This window comes from Neurospora tetraspora (genome assembly GCF_033439725.1).
Source record: "Neurospora tetraspora strain CBS 560.94 chromosome Unknown B0H65scaffold_2, whole genome shotgun sequence".
Taxonomy (NCBI): domain Eukaryota; kingdom Fungi; phylum Ascomycota; class Sordariomycetes; order Sordariales; family Sordariaceae; genus Neurospora; species Neurospora tetraspora.
Window position 1 is genome coordinate 2,872,685 of NW_026944384.1, and position 25,187 is coordinate 2,897,871.

General features: G+C 53.1%; 7 protein-coding genes across 7 annotated transcripts; 2 read left to right on the forward strand and 5 right to left on the reverse strand.

Annotated features, from left to right (window-relative positions):
* On the reverse strand, positions 1-2,036 carry B0H65DRAFT_518942 (beta-lactamase/transpeptidase-like protein; the record flags this gene model as incomplete). The annotated part of the gene is made up of 4 exons (XM_062828711.1): positions 1-755; positions 811-989; positions 1,049-1,352; positions 1,517-2,036. 4 exons carry the CDS (start codon positions 2,034-2,036, stop codon positions 1-3), a joined length of 1,758 nt encoding a protein of 585 aa, XP_062684348.1.
* A 622-nt stretch (positions 2,037-2,658) lies between these two features.
* B0H65DRAFT_107185 (uncharacterized protein) lies at positions 2,659-6,331 on the reverse strand. Its single transcript, XM_062820507.1, has 7 exons — positions 5,651-6,331; positions 5,161-5,591; positions 4,814-5,108; positions 4,720-4,744; positions 4,464-4,666; positions 4,063-4,412; positions 2,659-4,006 (listed from the first exon to the last, which is right to left on the reverse strand). The coding sequence occupies exons 1-7, from the start codon at positions 6,249-6,251 to the stop codon at positions 2,996-2,998; spliced, it is 2,916 nt and encodes a 971-aa protein (XP_062684349.1). The 5' UTR covers positions 6,252-6,331; the 3' UTR covers positions 2,659-2,995.
* A 1,691-nt stretch (positions 6,332-8,022) lies between these two features.
* On the forward strand, positions 8,023-9,428 carry B0H65DRAFT_420385 (peptidase family M48-domain-containing protein; the record flags this gene model as incomplete). The annotated part of the gene is made up of 2 exons (XM_062824275.1): positions 8,023-9,195; positions 9,279-9,428. 2 exons carry the CDS (start codon positions 8,023-8,025, stop codon positions 9,426-9,428), a joined length of 1,323 nt encoding a protein of 440 aa, XP_062684350.1.
* A 439-nt stretch (positions 9,429-9,867) lies between these two features.
* B0H65DRAFT_107213 (P-loop containing nucleoside triphosphate hydrolase protein) lies at positions 9,868-11,471 on the reverse strand. The gene is made up of 2 exons (XM_062820508.1): positions 11,026-11,471; positions 9,868-10,955 (listed from the first exon to the last, which is right to left on the reverse strand). The coding sequence occupies exons 1-2, from the start codon at positions 11,260-11,262 to the stop codon at positions 10,080-10,082; spliced, it is 1,113 nt and encodes a 370-aa protein (XP_062684351.1). The 5' UTR covers positions 11,263-11,471; the 3' UTR covers positions 9,868-10,079.
* Positions 11,472-15,053: 3,582 nt separating this feature from the next.
* On the forward strand, positions 15,054-18,180 carry B0H65DRAFT_107236 (uncharacterized protein). The gene has a single exon (XM_062820511.1). The coding sequence runs from the start codon at positions 15,242-15,244 to the stop codon at positions 17,942-17,944; it is 2,703 nt and encodes a 900-aa protein (XP_062684352.1). The 5' UTR covers positions 15,054-15,241; the 3' UTR covers positions 17,945-18,180.
* Positions 18,181-18,656: 476 nt separating this feature from the next.
* On the reverse strand, positions 18,657-20,564 carry B0H65DRAFT_107226 (uncharacterized protein). Its single transcript, XM_062820509.1, has one exon. The coding sequence runs from the start codon at positions 20,288-20,290 to the stop codon at positions 18,704-18,706; it is 1,587 nt and encodes a 528-aa protein (XP_062684353.1). The 5' UTR covers positions 20,291-20,564; the 3' UTR covers positions 18,657-18,703.
* A 467-nt stretch (positions 20,565-21,031) lies between these two features.
* On the reverse strand, positions 21,032-24,513 carry B0H65DRAFT_107232 (putative PI phosphatase group protein). Its single transcript, XM_062820510.1, has one exon. It carries the CDS (start codon positions 24,419-24,421, stop codon positions 21,239-21,241), a length of 3,183 nt encoding a protein of 1,060 aa, XP_062684354.1. The 5' UTR covers positions 24,422-24,513; the 3' UTR covers positions 21,032-21,238.
* Between the last annotated feature and the right edge of the window lie 674 nt (positions 24,514-25,187).

Consider the following 25,187-nt stretch of genomic DNA (forward strand, 5'->3'; position numbering starts at 1 on the left):
TCACCCAACCTTATCCAACCGAACCCTCAACGCCCCATTCTCTACTCCCCTCACCTTGCTCTCCCCATCCACCTCAAAAACAAACAAATCCAACGGCCGACTCGCATAAACCACCCCCGTCACGCCCACCCAGGTTGCACAATCCGTACCCATTTGCATCCCCGGTTTCCGTTCCGGTAGGCTCAAGTCTTCAAAGACGGCTTTGAAAGCTACCTTTTTACCTTTGCCGTCTGGTAAAGATTCCGAAAAGCCAGTAGGGTAAAGACGGACAGAAGGTTTGATTTTGTCGAGGTATTCGTCCGTGATGTTGGACCCGATGGCCACGGCGTAGAAGGACATGTCGGTTGAGTTGGAGATCCAGTTCTTGAGGATGAGGCCGGGGGAAGAGGAGGAGGTGGAGATTGTGAGGGATGAGTTGAGGCGTTTTCTTTCTGTGATAGTGCCGTTGGTGTACTTGGGAGGGATGGTGCTGTTTGATGAAGGGGGAGAACCCGGGACAGGGACGGTGATGTTACCCGTGTAGCGGTACTGGCCGCTGAAGATCCGGTCGGCCTCGGTGCGAGCGACGGACGTCATCGTTGAGAGGTAAGTGGTTGTTAAAGTGTCGGCGATGTCCATGGCTAGACCGGCGGGTGGGTCGCCGGCGGCGAGGATGGAGAAGCCGATGTCGAGGTCGGGTATGATGGCGAGGAGGGAGGTGTAGGCTCCTAGGGAGCCGAGTTTGTTGAAGGCGTGGGTTATTTGGAAGGATTGATCTAGGGAAGGATTAATTAAGAGTGGCAAGGGAGAAACAGGTGGACAGAAACGTACTAAAGCCGATATCAAGTTGCCGGATACCCCAGGGCATTCCAACGGCTGATTTGGGGTCCGATGTAAAAACCGATGGCTTCAGCCACCGACGGGTTACGGCGGGTTTGAGGAGTGTTGAGCGCATGATTGCGCGGCCGAGAGAAGACATGTCGCCTGCTGAGGTGTACATGTTTCCAGTCCTACACATGATGGTAAGATCACTGCTCCTGTTCCTATCGGGATCTTTCGAATTACTCACGCAGCTTCCTCCGCCAACTCAAATGCCCAAGAAGTTGAGTATCGATTGCCCGGGATAAGTCCCAGCGAGTCATCCGGCGCTGACGTGAACGTATGTGTGAGATTCAATGGCGTCAACACCGAATCCTGCACGAGAGTCTTGAAAGGCTTTCCGGTGATACGCTCGGCGACATAACTCAGGAGCGCAAAGCTAATATCCGAGTAGGCCGGCGTAGACGAAGTCGGGAACGAAGGGGGTAACTTTCCCAGCCCGGCAAATAGCTGGTCTCTGTTGCAGGTAGGGGTGGTGCCGCACGGCGGAAACTCTTCGAGCGGGAGAGGCGGGAACCCGATTTTGTAGAGATCTTCGAGGGGGACTTCGTAGGCTAGTTCTCCTAGGAGGGCATCTTTATGGTCGCAAGACAGTCAGCTCAGCTCTTGGTCTCGTCTTGAAGCGTAGAAAAAAACCTACAATCCCGTATCAACCAACTCGTCTGACTAGCCAAACTCCCCAACGTAACCTCCTCCCAATCCGGCACCATCATCGACCCGCCCGGTGTCTTCTCCGCCAACCGCTTCAGCTCCGGCAAATACTTGGTAACCGGATCATTCCACACTCGATCACCCACGGTCGCCAGAAAGGCCAAAACCGTAAAGATCTTGGTGATGCTGCCTATCCTAAACACGGTGTTGGTATCAACTTTACTAACGCCCGTCGAGTTGAAACCCTGCAAGTTCGGCGCGGTCCAGTAGTGCGCCCATAGCGGCTTGTCCTCGCTTCCCGAAAACACCTCGACCGAGTACGAGAAGTGGTCGGCGCCCGTGGTGTTATCGTGGTCGATGTACTTGGGGAGGATCTCATCTAGGGATTTTGCTGCGGCTTGGATGGCGGCATTTTGGAGAAGGTTGGTGGGTTTGGGGAAGAGCGGGCCGTAGAGGGGACAGTTTTGTTTGGCGGTGGAAAGGGGGAGGTGGGTGGCGCCTGCCAGGAGTAGGAGAATGGACCTCATGACGGGTCTTTTGGGGTATTGGAGGAGTGGATCAGCGGTGCAGCGTTCTTGCAGTTTGCCGGAGACCGCCTGGGAAGATGATGGTCTTTGCTTCAGGCGAGTAGCTTCTTCATGGGGAATCTACTGGCTCCTTTAAGTTAGGGGTTTTGCCATCTTGGGCGACACAGGAAGGCCGAGACGAAATACTAACAAAGTAAGTTTGGGTTTAAGCCTGAGTAGTTTCTACATTAAGGAAGAATGGCTGAAAGGCGGTTGAAGGTAGTGAAGCGTTCAGAAAAGGATGGCCACTTGGAGAATTTTGGTTCCAACGAGATGGGGCTCCAAGGAGATATGAAAATCCCAAGTTGTTCAAGTACAAGTAGAATGCAGGTCTAGTGTTGATGTATGAAATGGTACAGCGTCGTGAACTTTGTGTTTTCTATTTATGGACGTGAAGAGACCGACAACATCGGCGCGGAACGTAAATATGTGATTTGCATCAGTGCCAAATGAACCGGGCTTCTGGTCTTCCATACATGGTTCGCGCGGATAGCCCCAGCCATTAGTTTAGATCAGTTATTGGATGAGATAGTAGACTTTCGATTACCCATTTATCCTCCGGCCAGAACTGTCCTACTATATTCGTGGGGATAATCTTGCCTGATTGTGCAGGTAATATCAGACGTGCCTTATTCCGCTGTCAATGACACCCTTCGGGCTGCTTGTACCACATCCATTGCATATTGGCTTGTTACTCACTCGGAAATTGTGAGGGACTAGACGCAGAGGCTACCCACTCTTAAGTACTGGTGGCATCAATTGACGACAAAGAATCAGGGAAAGAGGGGAAAATGAAGGATAGAGGCGTAAAATCATGTATTATGGGTCATTACTTCACCTAGTGTTACCGACAGCAAATATCCATGCTGCGCTATGTCCCGTGCCGAATCAGCAACATTATTTCCTCCGGATAGATACCCTTACAACCAGCTCTTATGGTTGCTCAACTTGACATAGCTCTGTCTTGGATCATCCGTCTTCGCCTTGGTATCGCCATCCTTGAAGTCTATCAGCTCCATTTCCGAAGTGACCATATCCCGACGGTCAATTGCCTTCTTCCTCTTGAGCCTCTGCCTCTTTTCAGTCGCTTCCTCAAAGAAGTAGTGGTTTGCTTGTTCCGAGTAGCCGATACGCCATGGCACATCCAACTGATAACCTTTGGGTCCGCCTCCACATGTTCCGCTCAGTGCCTGACTTGGAGGAGAATTGATGGCCAAAGCAAACAAGTTTGCAGGATCCGTGAAGTCGGTAAGTGGCCGTCCCCTAAGCTGAATGAACAGATGGACCAAGCAAAACAAGTTTAGCAAAAACCCCAAAATCAGAATCAAAAGGAACGCGCGTTGCCACTCCATAGCAGAGCCCGATGTGTACTCTTGTTTCGTAATCGAGGCGTTGAACTTATTCTCCCATCCTGGCAAAGGAGCGTTTACCGCCTCTGGGGGCCAGTAGTTAACAAGAGGCGTCTTTATAGAGCCAGATATCAACGTCGGGCTGACAAGTGCCGCCAGGACTTCAGCGAGGGATGGCACTCTGTTGGGGAGATGGTGATCCTCCAAAGGTAGTGCAGTTAGGATTCGATCTCGCGACGCATTCAGAGTCGTCAACCCGGAATTCATGTAAATGGCTAGCTGCCATGATTGCGCCAACCACTTCCAGTCAGCCTCATCCGATTCCACAGCGTCTGGGACTGACTTGCGGTAGCTGACAAGATCATGTTCATCTTCACAATTGGCTGACATATGAGCGCCGGTTGTCCCTGAGATGTTGAGGTGCGTTGAACAGTTGATGGAGAGCCACGACCGAATCTCGCACAACGTATAGTCGTCCGTGGCATTGTTGTTGACGAGTGTATAGACAGAGCCTGATTTGTAGGTCCAGTTTGTTGAGCCTTGCACTGTCGCATTGATGATTACGTTGTACTCTGACGGAAACTGCCCATCCAGACTTGATTAGCGAGATCAATTGAGTTGGCTGGAAAGTTGCTTACCCTCTGAAAGACCGGTGGCCGTCGATGGTAGGCTGCGCCCCATCTGAATATGTCGTCCACAACGGTTCGGTTTAGCCATTCAGTTTCGTTGGGAGCCCAGTCGTAACGAGGGACCTGGTCTATCCAGTTCAATCCGCCTGTCTTTTCGCCTGGGAGTTCCGCGTCCGTCAAGTTGGCATGGGGCCATGCCGTATATACAAGAGGCGCAAGCTCCTTTTCGGTCATCCCCACGCAGAGGACATTCAACGCCGGGCTGACCGCGCTTGCCGCTAACCTGTATTCTCCGACTCCGGAAAGATCGCTAGGCTGGAGGATTTCGTTTGTGGGATCCGTTGCTGCGTCGTACACACCTAAACATAGTTAGACATGAGCTTTCTTTACTGATTGTAAAATAAACTTACCAGGGTGAGGAACTGCTAGAGTCACATTGTTGACAATCCTTTTGTACTTCTCGTAGCTTGTCATGGGGTCACTATGTTCGGTATTAATCCACGTCCCTGTAACAGTGACATTGTCATAAAGCGTTGCTGTTACTGGGGGCCTGTTAGGCATGTAACGCCCCTCTGGCTTTGTGTTGTTACGGCCAAACTCTGACCATGTGGACCTAAAGGCCGTTAGTATGCAGATGTATAAGACGCCTGATGTCAGACGACTTACAGGAAGGCTTGAAAGTTATGGTATGCTACGATGACGGTTAGCTTAGAGTGTTTCCCGGACCTGTGCTTGAGAGATGGCGTTGCCCTTGACGTACAGAAACCCGAAAGAGACGCAGCAAGACAACTATCTTGGCCCTGGTCATCGGCCAGCAGCCCATCCGGCAGGTGACAGCTTTGTTTAACGAAGGTTACGTTCCCATAGCCAGACATGGCGTAATTCTTCATGACGATCATTTCGGGCTTGCCCCATTTTAACTTGGGGGCAACGAGGGCGTCCGAGGCTGTGGTGTATAGCACTGCGACGAGGGTGGCGAGCATACATAAAATACCTAAGGGGGTAAATCCCACTTTCTTCCAGGATCTGATATTCGTAAACATCAAGCCTGGCGACTTGTGAACAGTTAGCAAGTTTACTGGCAAACAGCTCGTGTCAGGCACTTACAACAACCCAATTCTTCATGCCGAACTCGCCCAACGTAACACCTCTGTTTCCAACATCAAAAGCCTTCTTTGTAAGGATCTGACCAACAGAGGCAACAAACACGGCAACGAAGGAGGTTTCGATCAACTTGGCAATCAGAGCAGTGAGCAAAGAAGCCGTCGACGGTGGAAGGGCTCCATTAGTGGAGGAAACTGTTTTTCCCCATTTAGGTTGAATAAAGGCGACACCCAACCAGATGCCGCTCCCGATAGTTGAGAAAATAGACAGGAACCACAAGGTTGTCCCCAGCCAGCTGACCTTGTCGCGATATGGGCCGCTCTGGGAAGGGCATTCGAAGGGTGGCTGTCCATAGGGTGGCTGTCCGTATCCTGCTTGTCCATAGACTTGCTGCCCAAAAGGTGGCTGTCCAAATGGAGTGAAGGGGGTTTGAGCTGAGGACAGAGGTTAGTGATGGAAAAGTGAAATGTGAGGGCCAAGGACATCAACATACGGGAACTCATCAAGCTCTGGGTATCATAGGCCTGTCCCCAGTTCTGGAAGTTAATCACCTGAGGTGTCATGGGCGATCCTCCGTACATTGCCATGGGCGGCGGCGAGTATGAATGGAATCCTCCGGGGAACGTGGCAGGGTAAGCAGGATAGATGCCCATGTCCGCCTCCTTTGGAGACTGCGGCTGCTCCGGGTATAATGGCGGCGAGGGAACGCTCTGATACTGATATTGTGAGTTGGACGGCGGCGGCGGCGGCGACTGAGATCCTTCTCCGTGTTGTCCACCGTGCCCCATGCCGAGTAACGCTGAATCGGGAGAAACAGAGCGAGCGGCTCCCTCATGTTGGGTAGAGGTATACTCAGTTCCGACATGTTGATTGTCTGTAGGCGTAGATGAAGTCGAAGCCATCATGTGCGCCTCCATCTTGGGCGGCTTGAAGAGAGGAATACGCCTGAGGAGTTTGTTCCGTTTGCCAGCGACCCACGAAGGTTTGGTGTCGCGGGGTGTCTGAGGAAGACTTGAGGGGGAGTCTGAGATAGTCGTATCGAATTCGTTGATCATGGGTTCGACAGCAGTAGGATTGGGGGCCATATGAGCCATTGTCGCAGGCTAATCCACCTCGATCCAAGCTGACGGGACCAGAATACCACCCAACCTTGTTCTTTTCGCAGGGTGTCAGAACTCAAAAGAAGCCGAGATGCCGTGAGATAGTGGCACGGCACATGTGAGGGGGAAAGCAGAGGTAAGTAAGCAAGGCTGCTCAGCGAGAACGAGCCAAGGACGAATCGTATATCGCGGCGCGCAACCACGTTTGTGTAGTAGACGGAAATGACTTTGGGGTGAGACAGGACTTATACCGCGAGACGGACCGGGAGGGGGGGACCGGGGCATCAGGCAGGGGGAAAATGGTTAGGTAAAGCAAACAAACCAAAGTTGACCAAAACTTCAGACGATATGCAGCCGGACGAGGCCGAGATTGTCGTTGGTGATGGAAAAACTTGGCTCCATGCCTCTTCATCCACTCTGGAAAGCGCGGGGAAAGCCACTCGGAGACTGGTTTTTCAATATTTTAATATCGGGAAGGAGCTAAACTCTGTCTCTACAACGTCTGCACACTCTGCAAACCAACACCAACAGCCTTGGTCTAAGGCAAGAGCGACACAATGTGCATCGACACTGGCAAGAGACACAGTATGGCAGAGGCAACTTTGACAGAGAGTAACTGCCCTTTCTGACCCATCATTGCAACACTGTGACAGATGCGAGAATTGAGCCACATGAGTGGTAGGTATTCATGCAGACCAAGTGTTGGGAAACAAGGCTCTGGCCATGATAATTCCAAATCATTATCAATGCCATCTTTCCGTGCTCTTCCATGTTGAGACTTGAGGCATCACCAACATCCTTTGATCAACACTAGACACGAGGTTGATGAGGCACAATCCGCGCTAGTACCACCATACCTCCGCGGAGTTTGGGTAGCTGACGGCATGGACCGCGAGCACAGGTCGTGATACTCCAACCCAACCCAACCCATCACGTCGCATGATCCCACCCGACATATGTATCGGGTAGGAGACTAATCCTCCGAGCCTCAAGGCTGTACTGCGGGCCGACGATGATGGGCAAGGCAGTCGGGTCACTGCACCAATTGTGCACCAGTGTTCGGAATCCTTTCAAAGGGCTGGAAGCATCATGACCTCACAGCTGAAGTTACTGAACATTGGCGGCCTCTTGTCCATGCTTTGATTCGACTGCTCGTACCGTGTCCCGCTTGAAAAGGGTGTATGTTGGTTGTTATTTTAGGCATCGCGCTCATCTCGAATATGATCGGCATGGTTAGAGCTGATGGAGTGAGAAGAGACAGACAGACAGAAGTTGTCAACTCTCAACTCTCAACAACAATTGGAGGTCATGGCGTTGTAGAAAGACAGTTTCTGCCAAGACCTGCCCGCACGGGAAGGCAACAGACCCCGCTCTGTCCGCTTGATTCGTTATCTCGGCTTATCGCGCCTGTTCCCACCAATAAGGTAGCCGCCAAGTGCCAAGCCTTTGGTTCTCCCGCCCATCCTTGCCTGCCGACGCTCTGCTCCCTGCTCGATGACGGAGTTTGTCACTTTGTCAGATTCCGAGCTTTCGTCTGCCACCTTCGCCGAACTTCCACCGCATCAGTGCACAGCAGCGAAGTCGGCAAACAACACCTTTGATTATCACGTTCTGGTGGCTGAAACCCTCCCTTTAGACTTGCTTTCTGCCATGTGTCGATTCACGTTTCTTAGACGGTTTCGTTGGTTTGCGTGCCGTACCTAGTATCCTTGTTTTCGAGAAGAAACACATACATACGATTTGCGACAGTTCCATTTTCCATACTATGCTTCCTATTCTCCGGCCATCGCTTGGTGTCGCTTCCACAGTGATCGGACAACGGGCCGGCCTCGCAGCTGTCTCTGCAGCCTTCCGAACACGCGCACGCCTTAGCACAGCATTATCCACGACACCAGCAACCTCAAAAACTACCAGAAGCATCGTACACGACCACCCATACCCATCCTCGCAGCAACTCCGAGCCTACCGACGACATGTAACCAGCCCTAATCTCTATTCCGGCACGCCAACGCCATGGCGACCGACGACAACCGCTCGCATCCCCCCAATCAACACCGGCCCTCCTCCATGGCGAGGACAAAAACAACAACGCCGTTTCGCCTCAGACTGGTGGAACCGCTCCTTCAACGAGCGCGTCGACCCCTACGGCGTCCACCGTCGCTACGCCGACCCGCTCTTCACCAACCAAGACTTGAAACGAGCCGCGCGCCACCAAAACACCAAATACTTTGCCATTTTCTGCGTCGCGGGAACCATCATCTTCTACTTCATCAACCTCGAGACCGTCCCCGTGTCGGGCCGCACGCGCTTCAACATTTACTCGCGCAAGCGCGTTATCGAGGCCGGCGAGCTGTCCTACCGCCAATTACTCTACGACCTTGAAAAAAAGGGGGTCGCCATCCTGCCCGACTGGGACCCGCGCACGCAGCGCGTGAAGCGGGTGATGGCGAAGCTGATCCCGTTCAGCGGGATGAGAGACGAAAAATGGGAGATCTTTGTGATTGACGATCCGCACACGGCCAACGCGTTCGTCTTGCCGGGTGGGAAGGTGTTTGTCTTCAGCGGGATTTTGAACCTAGCTAGGACGGACTCGCAGCTGGCGACGGTGTTGGGTCATGAGATTGCGCATAACGTCGCCGATCATGTCGGCGAGCGCATGTCGCAGAGCCTGGGCGTGAATATTTTGTTGTACAGTCTTGTGGTGCTCTGCAGCGCTTTGGGTCTCGGTGCTATCATCGCCCAGTTTGCGGGCGCATGGGCGCTCAACACGGCGATCGCGAACCCGATGAGCCGCAAGCAGGAGAGCGAGGCGGATTATATCGGGCTGATGATGATGGCGGAGGCGTGCTATGATCCGAGGGAGGCGGTGACGTTTTGGGAGAAGATGGGTAGGAAGACGCAGGAAAAAGTGCCCGAGTGGATGAGTACGCATCCTTCGGTAAGTTGAAAACTCCTGCTTGTGTGATTTGACTGCTAAACTTCTCTTTGGTAAACTTGGTACTAACGAGGAGGTCGGCACAGCACTCGAACAGAATCGAAAAGATCCAAGAGTGGTTGCCAGAAGCCCTGGAAAAGAGGGAAAGGAGTGATTGTCGTACTACTGCCTCGTTTGCGGACCTATTCAGGCAGGCGTTACTGAATGGTACCATAGAGATTCGCCAGTATTATTAGCGGGCACTTTTGGACGAAGGCTTGATTGCATAAACAACCGGAAGGGTATCGTGGGAAGGCAGGTATCGATAATACAGAAAGCGAGGCGTTTTTGGGATACCATGGGTCACTGGAAATACACCACTTTGGAGCTAACATAGATTTGGATATAACGTTAGACCATAGGGTTCTTCGTACATATATATCTACCATGAAAGGATGGACATCATGAGTTGTTAGTGGTGGCATCTCGCTCAATCTCCTTCACACGCAAATCCTATCATCTACCAGCCTGACTGTGCCAGTCTTTCGTTGACTATGTGGCTTAGTCATTATTAGGCTCTTGATAATGAAGCTTTTTGAGTATGAACGCAACGGATGTACGGGGTATCTTCGCTGAAAACACAACAACACCTCCTTGTCCGCTTTCCTGGTTCACCAGGTAGGGCTCTTCCTATCCGGACATCGCCACCTGGCTCCAGCAGCAATAATATACCCGTTTGTTCTCTTCTGTCTCCCTGATCATGTTTCCCAGATGCCACAACTAGAGTTCCCATACTCACCAGGGACTATTAGTAGCAGGAAACAGCATCGGCTTCCTTATAGAGAACCAAGACCGGCATCAAAAGCCCTCACCTCCACCTCCATCTTCACCTCCCAAACACGCACCCCCTAACCTTTCTTCTTCCCAAACAACGGCAACCACACCGTCGTAAGGCTCTTCCATAATCCACCCACCTTACTTTTCGTCGTCACCGTACTCTCCACCTCCGAATCCCTCTTCAACAAGCCCTCGCTTCCACCCCTCTCAATCTCGCCCTTCTTCTCCTTATACTCCTTCCTATTCCTTACCGCCTCCCTAGCCACTTGCTCAAAAACCGCATCAACATTCTCCCCCGTCACGCTCGCCGACGTCTCAAACCACGACTCAGCCAGCAGCCCCAGCTTTTTGGCAGCTTCTTTTCCCTCCTTTGTCGACACCCTTCTCTCTCCAACAACTCCACTGAGTCCTTCGAGTCCGAGTCCGAGTCCGCTCAGTGATGAACCAGCAGCGGCAGCGGCAGCGGCAGTAGCAGTAGCAGCAATAGCAGCGCCACCACCCAAAATATCTACATCGCTCTTGTTTCCTACCATCACCATGGCGAACTCTCTCACCACGTTCCTGGTGGTCTTTTTGAGGTGTAGATAGTGCGCCTTTGATCCTCTGCCGATCGGTTTGTTGAAGGGCACCAAGTCCTCGCTGAACGGCGGGAGGGATTCAAAGTGTTGGCGGATGGCTGAGGCGATGGATGTGGCGTGGTGTAGCGAGGAAGGGTCGGTGACGGAGTAGAGGATGAGGGCGCCGTCGTACTCGGTCAGCGTGCGCGTCCAGAGATGGGGGTGCGTGGTGCGCGTGGTGGTGGACCAGGGGTGGGGGAGCTCGAGGGTGTGGAGGGTGTAGGTTGTGGTTGACTTGTTGCTGCCGGAAGAGGTAGTGGGATCTGAGGGGAGGGTGAGCTGGTAGCGGTTGGGTTTGGACGTGGAGGGGTGGCGGTGGGTTTTGGCGAACTGGAAGAACCTTGAGTTAGAAGCCGCTTGCGCAAGAGATGGGGAGGGGTCGGCGCATTCCTGTTCTTACCTTTTGGACGAGCGCCGTCTTTCCTACTCCCTCTGCACCGAGAATGAGGATCTTGATTTCCTCTTGTTTTGGCTCTTGTGGCGATGTCGAATCTTGCGGATCGAGGTTTGAGAGCGCATCATTTGCGCCGCCATCGGAGAGTCGCTTGTATTCTTCCGCGGGCGAATCTTTCCATCGCAGTACGGCTTTGAGGTACTGGAGCTCGTCCTCGGTCCAGGCAAGGAGGGAGTTCACCATCTTGGCGGTTGTCGCGAATATCGTTGATGCTCGATCGGGTGGTGCTGGTTGCGCCGGGAGAGAGATTTTGCACCGGAACGGGTAATATTTTTCTTGTTGGCCGCAAAAGGATTGGCGGTTGGTGTCAGAAGGGAAGGTTTGCGAAAAAGTGAAACGAAGGTCAAGGATTTGTGGCTGCCCCTTCTTTGGCAGAAGCGAAAAAGGCGTGTTTCAAGACCTTCCATCCGATCTGCGGGCAGAGTGAAGGTAAAGTTCTGGGCACAGACGTACTCCGGGAAGTATTTTGGGAGGTTTCTGATATATTTGGGCCAGATTTCCAGTAAAGCCGGTCGTCTTGAAGGAATTATTTGCCCATATCAAAGGAACGGTTTGCTCAACGCCTCCACTGGTTCTCGTCGTCGTCGTCGTCGGCGTCGTCGATGCCATGCCTGCGGCACTTCAACCAGCGCAAAAAAGTAGGCGGTTTAGAAGTGTTCGAGCTATCGATACAGGCGAGGCGTTTGGTAGATCGGAAAGGAAGGAAGATATTGTTCGGTCGGTCGGCGATGCAACGCACGGGAACTCGTTGTTTCTACACCATGATACTTCAAGTTCATCAGCAACTGCCAACCATCACCTACTTTTGTACAATGTCGTATGCTCGATGTCGGTCTCGATCTCGATTGTGTGCCGTCTCGATCTGCCTCGATCTGGTAGAATTCGATGGCCCGAGGTCAACGTCACCTGGCCACCTGGGATGGAATATTTTCGTTTGTCGATGGTGGAGGCGGATATGGGTAGGTAGCTATATGACCGCAAATGATCGTCTCATTCCTGACATTGCTTATTCTGCTAGACGGGGAAGGTTTTCACGACAAGAGGACAAGAAGCTGGGAAGAACACGCAGATCATTTCTATCACATGATGTCCGTAATTTGGGCGGTCATTGGACAATGAATGCTCAATAAGGATCAGTCACAGAACAAGCTGGGAAGGAGCACATCCAAATGTGTCCAACTTGGGGTTCATCTATTACCATACCGTAGAAACTCGCGAAAGTCGCCAAAAGCTATCCCTCTTTGAGCGCCGGACAGAGGGCAGATCTGTGCAGGCAGCTAGCAGGACAAGGCCGAGTCCTATGCACTTGAATGTGTGTAAGTTAACGTGGTGGGCAATGTCCTCGAGTTTTCACTAACTGGACAGACACATGTGCTGGCATATGCGTGCTTACGGGGCATGTTTATGGCAGATTTTTACCATTGCCCGGCGCTTAAAGACGGATAGCTTTTGGCGACTTTCGCGAGTTTCTACGGTATGGGAGGAAGGAACTCCCTCCTCTTGCGGCTATCCGCGGAGAGGTGTTCCATTGTTTCCTGTACCCTTTCTAGCCGCGAACCTGATCAGATCCTTCTCATGACCGATCTTCGGACGCCCCGATTCTGAATTGACTCGCAACTGAGTTGCTCCTTGACATTTACGCTTCGTGAATCAACACGAAGAATAGCTCCCTTCGTATCTTCCTCGGCCAACTCAAAAGGTAGCAGCAGTTAAAAGTATTATATCAATTGTTCCATAAATTCGACCATCCAAGTCACTACTACCACCATCTCGGCGATACGGTCTAAGTACTCGTCCATTTTCCTGCCCTCTTCAATTATCCGCTCTGTCTCCTCGGCGACCCACTCCAACGGGACCATGTAGTCTGGCAGAGCCGCGAGATCCTGAAGATCAAGCTGGAGTGACTGCAAAGTCGCCCTGACGAGTGACTGCTAAAGATCCGTGAATGTTAGTCCAGTGCTGCAGCTGAGAGAGAGGCTTGCAAATGGATGACTTACTTCTTCGCTTAACGATATGAGAAGCTCAATCACTCTCTCAATAATTGACTGGAAGTCAAGATCGAGCGGGCCATCCATTATCCTTGTGATCTGTCAAGGAAGAAGTTAGTTTTCAACTGGGCACTCAAATGTCCTCTTGCATACTTCGGATGGAAATTTACCGACGGAGCAAAGTATTGCTTCACTCTTCTTTTCGGAAGGCTGCGTCGAAACACTATCGTTGTTGTTGCGGACTCAGTTGATCTCCCCTGGTGGGATCCAGTGGTGTCCACGTTAAAAGGGGAGGGGGTGGTGTTCAGACTTAAGCGCAGCAAGGAATTTGTAATGGCTTCCCCTCTTGGACATCTGGAATAAAATTCATAGATTCTATCATTCTACAGAGATCTTGCATTGCATTTGCATGGAGGTTTAACCGAGGCGAAGGACGGAGGTGGCCGGTGCTGGGAAATATCAAACGACAAGACGCTCTGGTGGACACTCGGCAATTATTCTTCAAGCAGATGGGTAGCCGACAGGAAATGACAAAGGCACGAAATCCAAGTTGGAGATGCAAATGATGCATTCGTAAGACAAACAGTTGGTATCTGTAGACACTCATCATCACAGATTCCCCGTGCCAGAGCTAGGTGACTGCTGTCTATCCCAGGCCACAGGGGCTTGGGGGTATATAGGCTGCGCGTTTGGTGGCCCGAATAACTCCTCCCCGCCTCTCCGTGGTCAAGCGGTATGGGAGCCAGAAAACATTGCTCGGTGCGCGGTGCCGGTGATACAGTTTTCGTAGGTCTGCAGCTGGTCAGTTCGAACACTGGCCTGGGCGACTGAGCTTTTTGATTTTTGGACCTTTGCACCCCTTTTTCGTATCTCAAGCTTGCTGACGCATTCCTCTTCCATTGATCACATATAGTTGTTGCCGTTGTAGTCGTCTTCGTTCTTTTGTCGCAAATTCCCTTTTTTCCCACAACTGCTTTCAAAACATGTACAAGACGACAGCGATTGGCAACCAATGACGATGCCGGCCTGCGCAGTTGATATATGTCAGTGAAGTTTGTACCACCATCAAGGGTCGTGGTCACGGACCTGCAGAAGCGTGAGCTGCCCACCTATAAATAGGAAAGGGAACGATATCGTTCATGGGTGACCCTATTAGGGATTAATGTGGCAAGCCGACAGTGTGGTAAGACAGACGACATCCCAATCCACTCATCGATGCAAATCCAGAACATGAAGACACGGGGAAGACGTGTTCATTACTCCAGACTTCTCCTTCTCGGCTATCCAGCAAGATCATTCGATGCCATCTGTACCTGAATTGCCAGCGATGCATCTCCAAATATTGGTGGCACAAGCTGCAAGGTTGAAGTTGAACAAGGACACCTCCCACACCTCCGCCAAGAAATACTTCGCGATGCAACGGAACGCTGCTGATAACACCCCCGCAGTCCCCAGAAACAAGCTGTCTGGGGCCCTTTTAAGCGCATCTTGTACGGGCCTGAACAGGGGGATGAAGCGCCAGCCCTACCCCAAAATGACCCCAAGCCCCCCTGTCCATCGTGGAAGATGCCTCCGACAAGGCTGCAACAGAGGGCGGCCTCTGTTCCTTGTCTCTGGCTCTTCGGTCGTCACGATGGGAACAGAAGGGTGTGATGTTGGACAGACACTTGGCCCGCGGCTCCAAACAAACGGGTGGCTGTTACATCCTCGCGCCTTCCCCCCTCATCGGGAAGTTGGGGCTGGCTGGAAGTCTCGTCAGATTCTCCTTCCTCCACCTTCTTCCTCCTCTCGTTTCTAACTCTTTGGGCTCATTGACCTTCTTTCCCCTCTTTCCCTTTCCCTCTAACCCCTACCGTTCACGATACTTTTTTCGGACCCAGGAGTTTGGGAGTGCGGAAACAGTTGGTTCCCTGGACCAATTACACCAAGCGGAAGCTCAGTTGTTGTTTCGCCATCGACAATCTTCAGCTGCAGCCCGGGATCAACTGCAGCTTTTCAGCTCGTTGGCCAGCGTTGTCTTGGGCGTCATCCATTCATTTCTTCAGCTTCGATTAACTAGGTATTTTCCTTCTCTTAACTTTTCCCTTGATCTCCTCATTCTTTGAAACCTCTCGCCATCTCTCCCCTTGGACAACGCGATGCTATAAGGGACCAGACGCTAGAATTAGCCGCCGATGGACTACCAGTATGCGCCGCATCCGCAGGCGCGGCCCCCGCTGCACTCTGCCCACTCGGCAGGCTCCTTCAGCCGGATATCTACTGTCTCGGATCTCACAGATTTCGACAACGTACAGCCACGTCCGTCGCTGGTCTCCCTTCAGTCGGAATATGACAATTCTGGATCGAATCATCAAAGTTATGATGTCGGGGGAGAAGGCGGACATGTCTACACGGGAGCCCAGACTGGCTGGTCTGCACTAGCAAGCTTGCCAGGTTTAGGAGGCGGAGGCGCTAGAAACAGCAACTACGAGCCAGTGCACTTCTCCGAACAGTTATCACTAAATCAACATCAACCGCCACCATTCCAGCGCAACAGACATAGTCAGGGCCGCTCCTTTGCCGCCCGCGCTGCTCATCTGAACCGACGACACGATACGATTCCGGAAGAAGATGGGATCGATCTTGGCCTCATCCAGTCTGCCGCTCCCTTAGGCGGCAGCCAGCCTCGGGCTCCAGCCCCGTACCTACGCATGGAGCCTGTCTTCGATGTCAGCGCAGCCTTGGGACCGTCAACAGATGCGGATGATAAGTTTATCAGATCGTTGCAGGAACAGGAAGCCCAGGGCAAACTCACTGGTGGTTTGGGTGCTGGAATCCGTACCGATGCCGTCGTGACCGAGTCGGCTTTGCTGGCTACGAGTCCCATCTCAGACCGAGGCTCCTCCATGCGACGCTCATTCACGCGAGCTGCTGCACGTTTGAGCCGACATGACACCGTCAAGCAGTTGGCGCAGCAAGAGGCAAACAAAAGAGGGGAAGTCATTGAGTTGGTGATGGATGATGATGTTATCAGCAACTCGGGCAAGTTTGACTTGAGCGTCGTGGCTGGACCAGACCCAGGGTCAAAGAGTCCCTATGGGCAAATGCGGCAGACGACGTTTCCTACAATGAAGAGGACGGAAAAGCAGGTGTTCTACCCCACGCCTGACTGGAAGCCATTCTCCATGAGATGGCCCTACCTGGTGTCCCTCATTATTGTTTCCATCGTTGCGGCCGGCGGCGTGGAAGTTCTATACCAAAGATCAGCCAAGCAGCCGTTGGTTGTCTTCAAGTCACCCACCGATATAACACCTACAGCGTATTTCTGCATCAAATTCCTGCCCACACTCATCGCCGTTACCTATGGTGTGCTCTGGCAGATTACGAACTTCGAGGTGATGCGCCTTGAAGCTTTCTACCAGCTATCGAAGGAGGATGGTTCCCTCGCAGCAGAGTCTATCAACGTGGACTACTTCACCTTCTTCAACCTTTTCCGACCTATTCGGGCCCTGCATTACAAACACTATGCGGTAGCCGTGTCCACCATAGCAAGTCTTCTTGCCAACGCGCTGGTCCCGACTCTCTGCTCCGCCTGCATCATCCTCTCACCCGACCGGGACACTCGCCTGCTGAACCCAAACGACGAGAAGCGCATTTCCATCCACGCCGTCTGGTCACGCATTCTCACCCTCACGCTCGTGATCATCGCCGTATTCGGCTGCATCCTCTTCTACCAACTCCAAAGCCGTCGCTCCGGCCTCCTCGCCGACGTCAAAGGCATCGCCGGCCTGGCCTCCATGGCCACCGTCAGCCACATCCTCATGGACTTCAAAGACATGGACGTGGCCACGCACAAGGACATCCACAACAAGCTCAAAAACCACCGCTACGTCCTGCGCAACTCTGCCCTCGCGCCCGCCGACGAAGTCTACAACAAACCTTTATCCAAAAAGGAACAAGACCGCGAGCGCTACACCGGCAGCCACCTAGACGAGAACCCGCACCCGCTCTCCCTGCGCGCCGCGGGCGCCATCCCCTTCATCATTTTCATCACCCTCTTCTCCGTCCTGATCCCCTGCGTCCTCTTCACGCCCGCCAACGTCTTGACCGACCGCGCGCCCTGGGTGATCACGGCCTTGGCCGTCTGCCTCAAGCTCAGCTGGGGCGCCATGGAGACGGACGTGCGCATGATGGAGCCGTACTATATCCTGTCTACAAAGCGGCACGCGCCTCCGAAGACACTGACGCTTGACTACAGGTCCATGCCCTTCGGCGGGTGGGTCGCGCTGAAGGGGGCCATGAACGGACACTGGCTGGTGAGCTTTGTCGGGTTTGGTAGCGTCATGGCGGAGTTTTTAACCGTGTTGGTCACGAGCTTGGCGAGTGTTGAGGGGAGGGTGTTTGTCGATGCGACGAAGGAGGCGTTGTTGCTTGATGGGAAGAGATCGGAGTTCCAGTTCCAGGCTAGGGACGACGACGAGATTGATGATACGAACTCGATCAACGCGGGACAGGAAACGCCGCTTTCCTTTTGGATTTCCCTGTGTTTGGCGGACTTTGTTCTGCTGTACATGGGCGTGATAGCGACTATTGTGTTTATTCGGCGGCGTCGCGTGTTCTTGCCAAGGCAGCCGAATACCATTGCTAGTGTGTTGGCGTATATCCATCAGAGCAAGATGTTGTACGACTTTGTGGGGACGAATAAGCTGAGTAATGCTGAGATGGTCAGGAAACTGGAGGATCAGGTGGGCAAGACGTATGGGTTGGGATGGTTCCAGGGGCGAGATGGACAGGTTCATTGTGGTGTGGATGAGGAGGAGCTGTTGACGGGGTATAGGAGGGGGATGGATTACTCCAAGGCGACGAAGCCGTGGGCGGAGGGGGTGCAGTGGTTGTGATTCATCTTGGTGTTTGGGGTCTGGGTTTTCCGAAGTAGGAAATGGTTTGGGGGTTTGTTATAATGATGGTGATTGATGATGCATCTTTGGTTGGACGGAGTTCATAGGGCTTTTGGACATACATTCACAATAGGTGATGTTGGATATACCTACTCCCCCATCTTACACTCCGTAAATCGCAAGGTTTCTGGAAAGCTGTGTGTAACAGCCTCTTTCGATTGGAAGTCCGCCAGACACCTATTGTTCGGCAGAGTTACTTTTGCATTCCTTTTACCGATATTTCGGGCATTCCTCGTGAAAACAAAGACCTCTCTCTGTGTGTCAGCTACGTAGGGTATCTGATACAATACATTGCATGGTGTCAGTGGGTTCCAGGTTTTGCAGGTTGTGCAGCCTGGTGCTGCTGCAGAGAGGATGCAGAGGTCTCTCACGGAATCAAGGCGTGTGGCCTGCCTCGTCGTTGCTTGTTGCGGATGTTGCTGCTTGCATCCTGCGCCAATGACAGGTGCTTTGTCTGCAATACCCATCCTGTTTTGAAGGCGGCGAGACTGGGTCACTGGGAAGCCAAGCGCAAAGATAACCAAGAAATGGGCGGCCGACCCTCTGCCGTGTGGTCGGTCAATTGGGCCGTCCGCTATCGATGGAGAGCCATAATGATTGTTTAAGACTATGCCACTCAATACTACCATCGTGCTTCCTCGGTTCAGTGTGGGACGGTTTCGCATACAGATGCACACGCATGCATGCACACCTCTCCCCTCACAAGCGCCAGTGCCTCCTGCCGCGCTCGTCCTTCTTAAATTGATGCCCGTAGAAGCCCAGGTATTCGGCCTCGGCCACTGCCTCCTCCCAGACCATGTCATCAGGCGTGTATCCTTTTCGAAGTGGGCTTCTTTGGGTGGGTTGATGGAGCTGGGTCTTTTCCTCGGGCTCCGACCATGTGGACGACCAAGCACCACTATCCCATCCGTTCTCACTGCTGCCATCCTCTTCGGCAACAACCGCATCCTCATCTCCAGCTCCGTCGGCCCCGACAGATTCACCATCTTCCCTATGTCCATCTGTACCACAGCCTTCTCCCTTCTCACCCGGTCTGTGAGAGCTGGGATCATCATCGCCCTCTTCTTTGGCGTCCGCAGATTCATCACCCTCCAAGCCACCCGAATCCCACTCCCCAGTAACAGCAGTGTTCTCCCAGCTCTGATGTTCGGTCCCATCCATACCTGCCACGTTGCTCCAGTCCTCAGACGACATCTCGTTGCCCCATGCAATGAACATCAACCTTTCCTCTACCTCTGCCCGTCTTCTCCTCCGCCGATTTTGTCGTCGGACCTCATTTCGATACTCCTGCATTTGGAATTGGTAGTCAATTCCTCTGATCATGTACTCGACCTGTTCGATGTGTTTGTAGAAAAAGTCGAGCTCGGCTTGGGTGACGGTAAAGCGCAGTTGCGAGTAGGTAGAGGTGGAGGGAGAGGAGGTTTCCGGGGGTGGTGTTGGTGGACAGTGGGAGGGGAGGAGGTTCAGTGGTGGTAGGGATTTGGAACGACGGTTTGATTGGGAAAGCCTCGAGTTTGTGGGAAGGGATTGGGAGTGGTTGATGAGGTTGGATTGCGGGTGTAGGGAGATGTGATTACGTTCCTTCATGAATAAGGGGTTCGCAGTGACGGATGACTCGGGGCAAGGAGAGCTGGGTGGTGTCGTCAACCTGTCTAGCGAGTCGTCCTTTGGTGATTCCGAGCCCGACGCCATATCGTTGAGTAATGCAGTGCTGTACTCTTCCCGCTTTGTGGTTTTGGGATCATTCAATGTGTTGTCCCCATTGTGTGCTCGCCCTTGCTCTTCGACCTTTGCCATGGGGTCCAACGCCACTGCATCCGAAAGTGGTGTTGGGGGTCCTCCAGAAGTTTGTACGCTCGTATCCGCGGCGCTGCCACTGCCGGAATGCTCAACGTGGTGAACTCCTGTGGTGGGAAAAGCCTCGTTGTCATCCTGCTGCTCCAACTCCACTTGATCTGATACCTTCTCGGTGTTCTCGAAATAATCCGGTGCATCCTTCTCCCAAACCCTGTTTCCCTCAAGTCCACAGCGCCATTGAGTGACACGGGCATACGATTCCTCGGATGGCTTGTTCTCGGCGTGCTCCCACTCGCACAGATCCTCGTCGGAGTCGTCAGTGTCGTCGGTGTTGTCGGTATCGTCGTCTATATACTGATCGGCATCAGAATCGTCATGTTCGGTGGTAGCGGCAGCGGCAGCCTCGATCCTAGGCCTCAGCTGTTCTGTCAAGATGTCGTGATACAGCTCGAGGCGGCGGCGCATGAGACATCGATGTTCGTAGGACATGGTGTTTGTGTCGCCGGCGGTGGTCGCTTGTTCGAGTTTGATGTGAATGCACAAAACCTTCTCCAAGGCTTGATCTTGTGGACGGGTAAAGATGCCACAGGCTTTGGTGGAGATGACCTGAATTAAAAGAGTTTGTGGTCTGGAAGAGAATCAACTTGAAACCCGAGTTGATATAGGACAGAGAAGCTGGCAGCTGACAGCTATGGCGATCGACAAGCAGGTGACCTTGCCTTGGATGGAAACAGTGAAGAGGTTGGAGTGACTTGGCGATGGCGGGTGAATGGGATTGAAGATACCGTGACTCCATGGACTCAAGATTCTGCCATTCTGTGCACGAATCGTGTCATAGCAAGCAAAGAACGGATCATGAGTGGAATCAGGTCTCCAGGCTACCACTCCTGAAACGAGGGTATTGCGAGGCAACTTCCCAACTTTGAGTGAATAGACAAACGGAGTGGATTCCCTCCTTCCACGTCGTACGCCTGCTCTTTCCCGTTTGACAGCCTGACGGTCTTGGCCTTGTGGAGAGCTTCATCGCAACATCCGCAATGGTTCTAAGCGAACCTGCGTGCCTGATCCATCTCAGCTCAGATGAAGTAGTTGATCAGTCTCATGTCGGTCTGATCGCAGCCAAGCTTTCGTCGCCTTCTCAACCTCCTCCAATGACCGGACTGATAACCATCACCGGAAAGCACCATCCCAAGTGTAAATGAACAGAAACAACCAGAACTCCGAAAGACAAAGAACAAGGTCTCACATCTACCCTCTGACTAATACAGTATTACATTATGCCAACAAACATTGTAGTACAACTCAAACGCAAGGCTCAACCCCCTTCTCAATGAGAAGCCATCAGTGTTCCCGTACGCCAAGCATGCTTCCCATATATCCTGTACTACTCCAAAACATCACCCAGAGTCATCTTTCCGCCAGTCGATCAATCCCATCTCAATCCCCTCTCCTCCTCAAAAACAATTCCAGTACAGCTCGCTGCTTCTCCACCACTGCTTTTCTCTCCTTATCCTTCATGCCCTTCTGCACTGGCGCTCTACATACCAGCTCCCCGAACACCTCGGCAAAGCTTCTTTCCTTCGCCTGCCTCGCGGCCATTGCGGCCATTGCTTGCCCGAAAGACCCAGACGAAGTATTCCGTTTGACCAGTCCTGCGGTGAGTGACCGCCTGTTCAGCATACTAAGCCGCACAGGAGTGTCCGATTTGAGGAGTTCCAGGTCAGATTTTGTGATGGGGGAAAGATCGGTGGTGACCTTGGCTAGGGTGGCTGTTAGAAAGACGAAGGAGATGTTGTGGTTGGGCGCCGTAGAGAGGATATCAAGGATGGTGCCCTTGTCATCTTCGTAGGCCGTTTCTTGGGGAGGGACCTTGGAGGCGGCGGTAGCTCCTTGGCCTAGCGAGACAAGAGAAGCTTGTTCAATCCGCGACCAGAGAGAGGTGGTAATGATACCATCCGTGAGACCGCGGAGGAAGAGCTGGAGAACCTCGGCAACGGTCTCAAGTCGCTCGACGGCGGGGACCTCGGCGGTGAAGGCATCGACGATGTGGGCCATGCCAACGTCGAGGGCGTCGATAAGGTCGGCGGCGCGAGAGGCACGGAGGGAATTGTCGGTGACTCGCCAAGTATCTTCTTCAAAGGGCCAGCCTGATGCTCTAGGGGCCTTATACTCTTCCAGCATCTGCTCGTCTGCCAAGACCCGCTCGGTTACCGCCTCGAGGGCTTCGGTGAGTTTGAACAGCTCTCTGGGCGCGGCGCAATGAACATCCATTTCTTCTGGGACGGACATGACTTTGCCGCCGTTCTTTTCGGTGAGGGAATGGACAAACTTGCGAAGACCTCCTTCGGGTACCCGTATGAGCTCGTCGATGGAGCGACCGATGCAGGTGGGCATCCAAACACCCCGCACAGGGATGAAGTGATCCCGACCGTCAGTTACTCGAAGAATAAGCACTTCCTCTAACCTGTCCTTCCCACTGTTGAGCACTCTAGCCTGCTCTACATGGTTGACGTTGACCTCTAATCGCGCCCTGACCGTTTCACCGGGCTCTAGCGTCACTTCTTTACCCATATCTGGCAGTTGTGAATCATCGATAGCAGGTTCTGAAGATATGAAGGATGTTTTCAGCCAGGGGGGTGGGTTCGGGCCATCCTCCTTAGCAGGAGAAGGCTTTTCGACGAACGAAAAAGTGCATGCAACTCGGCCCGTGTTTGCCAGTGTAAGTGTGGCACTTTGCTTTTGTAGGAAGCGGACCTCTCCAAAGTCCACAAGCTCTTCAGCTGAGTCTTGCGAACCACCAGGACGTCCCGGTCCTCGGGCGTCGCGCGAGTCGTTAACCACAGTAAGGGAGGGGCGGCCCTCATTTTCGGCGCGGTCCAGTTCCCAGGCCACCTCTGCGTGGACCTGTGCTTTTAGGTCCGGCACAGCAGCATCATAGTTCAGGGTAAAGATGGATATGATGGGCTTGTGGTCGGAAGATGTGATCCTTTGGTGAGACGTGTAGATGTCCTGGCGTATCCTATCCACCCAGTCATCTCTGTTGTGTTGGTCATCGCCTTCCTCGCCCTCATCGTATTCATCGTATTCCAGCCGTGACACACCTGGAGAGTGATCGTCGTCGCCGTCGTTATCCGGGTCATAGTCGAAAAGCACCTCGTCATCATCTCCGGCCTGGTCGATACCGCGAGCTTTCATCTCCTCATCCTTTTTGCGTGCGTCCTCGGCATCCTTGATCTTCTTATCATACGCCTCCTTATCCTTACGGGTGCGGTAGAGGATTCGATCACACCAACTAGGTGCCCGCCTTTTCTCGCTCGAGTCGAAGAGTCCGACAGTGCCAACATCGTACTTGTAGGATGGGAGAAAGGAGATGGCGCCCTCATGCCATCCGTCATGGAACACCTTCTTTTGCTTAATCAGGCGGGTGAGCTGATCGTGGGGAAGCAACGAATCCAGCGTTGCTTGCAGTGAAGTAGGATCATCGTGGGGGTCTGGCAAAAAGTCATCAGGATCGGGAAGCGCATCCAAATCAGAATCACTTTCATAGTCAATAGCCTTGGTGTCATAGTCGGTAGCCTTGGTGTCTCCCGTAGAGTGGGTCGTTGTCGACTTGTCGTCATTGGTCTCGTCGCCGGCGTCGGATGACTTGTCAGCGTGCACAATGATAGGTTCTCCCTCCAGAGAGTTGTCGCGCCTGAACTTTGGCCTAGGAGCACCGTATTCTCCCTTTGTGTGCAACATCAAGAGGTGTCGGATGTCGTCACCAGGAAGACCATCGAGACGGAAGTTGAGGTCGCCAAACCAGAAGGCAAAGTCCTCGTCACCGATCTTCTCTTCGTAGTCCTCTGACACACCAGCAAAGCTGACGGGCTTGAAGCGGGTGCGGCCGAGAATCTGGCCAACGTCCCAGATGCGCCGCTCGTTGTATGTTCCCTCGATACCGCTGGCAAGGTGGGAGTTGACAAAGACCAGCCTAGTGGACTCGCCCAGGATAATGCGAGTGACGACAGCGCCCTTGTTGCCCATGTAGCCAAGGAGGCCGGTGCCGACACTGACGGTGCTCACGTTGCTGATGGTCGGCGCCACCTCTGGAGAGGCATAGATAAGCAGCAAAAGGCCAGTCATTTGTTCAGAGGCGACGAGTTTGTAGCCGGGGGGAAGAGCGGCGTCGAGCGCAGTCTTCCACTTTTGAGTAACGCCCTCATCTCCAGCGTACACGCGACTGACGTACTGGCTTGCCGTGTTCAGGTCAACCACCTCTTGCAATCCCAGCACATAGAGGCCGATCTTGTCCCCGCCCAGTATGTGTACCCCATCCTCTCCGTCGGTATTCCCCTCAATGGCCGCGTTCCGATTAAGATCGAGAGTGGCTAGCGCAGTGTCGATTCCCTTGCCGTCGACAAACCAGCTGGCCAGGTCCTTATCCGTACCAGGGCAAGCAGCAACATTCCAGGTTCCGACCTTGACGCGTATCCGATGGGGGCGGGTATACTCTTCGCGCCGGGCGTAGATAGCTTGGTGTAACGAATGGGGGTTGGTTGTGGCCAGATCGACCGGGTCGGTGGTGGCGGACCCGGTCCGGGTGCGACTAAGGGGTGGTGGTCCTTCGGAGGAGGGCATGGTGGCGGCCTGTGTTATATATGTCGAGATGATATGTCCGCCGTGCTCATGATCATAGGAGCTGCCGAGTAAGGAATATCACGGCGCGCAAGGCAGCGTAAGAGTTGGTCAGTCGGTCGAGGTAGTTGTGTTTGGTCCAAGGCGGTTGGGCACTCGGGCAGGACTTGGGACGTAATGTCGAGGTGATGATGAAGATAAGGCCTTTCGTTGTAATTGAGAGAATGCAAAGTTCGCGCCTAACCAAGGAACAAGAGCGCATCTACCGGTGCCGAGTCATGGTGTTGATCATGTTGCAATCGGGAGGGGGTTGCCCTGTGACGGAGAGCGCCCAGCCCTGTTCACAGGGAGATCAGGGTCGCTGGTCCAGTGAATGATGACGCTGTCTCGAGCTTGTCCACTGCCCCTGTCTTTATCAGTCTAGGTCCCACTTATAACGTTTATCGCTTGTCTTTGAGTGGTCAGTCTCTGGAGCTCCCCAGATTTACCCCACCAAACACTCGCGCGGCAGGCACCTCGGCGCTGCTTGACGCCCAACACATCATCTCGTGGCCGCTGCTACCTCTACAACAACATTCAGTACGCCTTGTAATACCGGTACTCCCCATCAACAACTCTACGTCTTTGCAATTTATCCGATTGCCGCGCGCAATTTACACAGCTGAGGCGACGACACTCACTCACTCTGTCGAATTATTCCTCTACGCCCAGTCTTCTATCGTCGACATCCTCCATCGAAGCCGCGTCTCTCGAGTACGTCCATATCACG

Bases quoted from the DNA above. Each gene is read 5' to 3' on its own strand.
- B0H65DRAFT_107185 (XM_062820507.1), bottom strand. From the start codon at position 6,251: ATGGCTCATATGGCCCCCAATCCTACTGCTGTCGAACCCATGATCAAC. The intron at 5,592-5,650 runs GTATGTTGATGT...CTCTGTCCTCAG, and splicing joins CCAGAGCTTGATGAGTTCCC to CTCAAACCCCCTTCACTCCA. The intron at 4,413-4,463 runs GTAAGTTTATTT...AACTATGTTTAG, and splicing joins TCTAGCAGTTCCTCACCCTG to GTGTGTACGACGCAGCAACG.
- B0H65DRAFT_107213 (XM_062820508.1), bottom strand. From the start codon at position 11,262: ATGGTGAACTCCCTCCTTGCCTGGACCGAGGACGAGCTCCAGTACCTC. The intron at 10,956-11,025 runs GTAAGAACAGGA...AGGTTCTTCCAG, and splicing joins AGACGGCGCTCGTCCAAAAG to TTCGCCAAAACCCACCGCCA.
- B0H65DRAFT_107236 (XM_062820511.1), top strand. From the start codon at position 15,242: ATGGACTACCAGTATGCGCCGCATCCGCAGGCGCGGCCCCCGCTGCAC.
- B0H65DRAFT_107226 (XM_062820509.1), bottom strand. From the start codon at position 20,290: ATGTCCTACGAACATCGATGTCTCATGCGCCGCCGCCTCGAGCTGTAT.
- B0H65DRAFT_107232 (XM_062820510.1), bottom strand. From the start codon at position 24,421: ATGCCCTCCTCCGAAGGACCACCACCCCTTAGTCGCACCCGGACCGGG.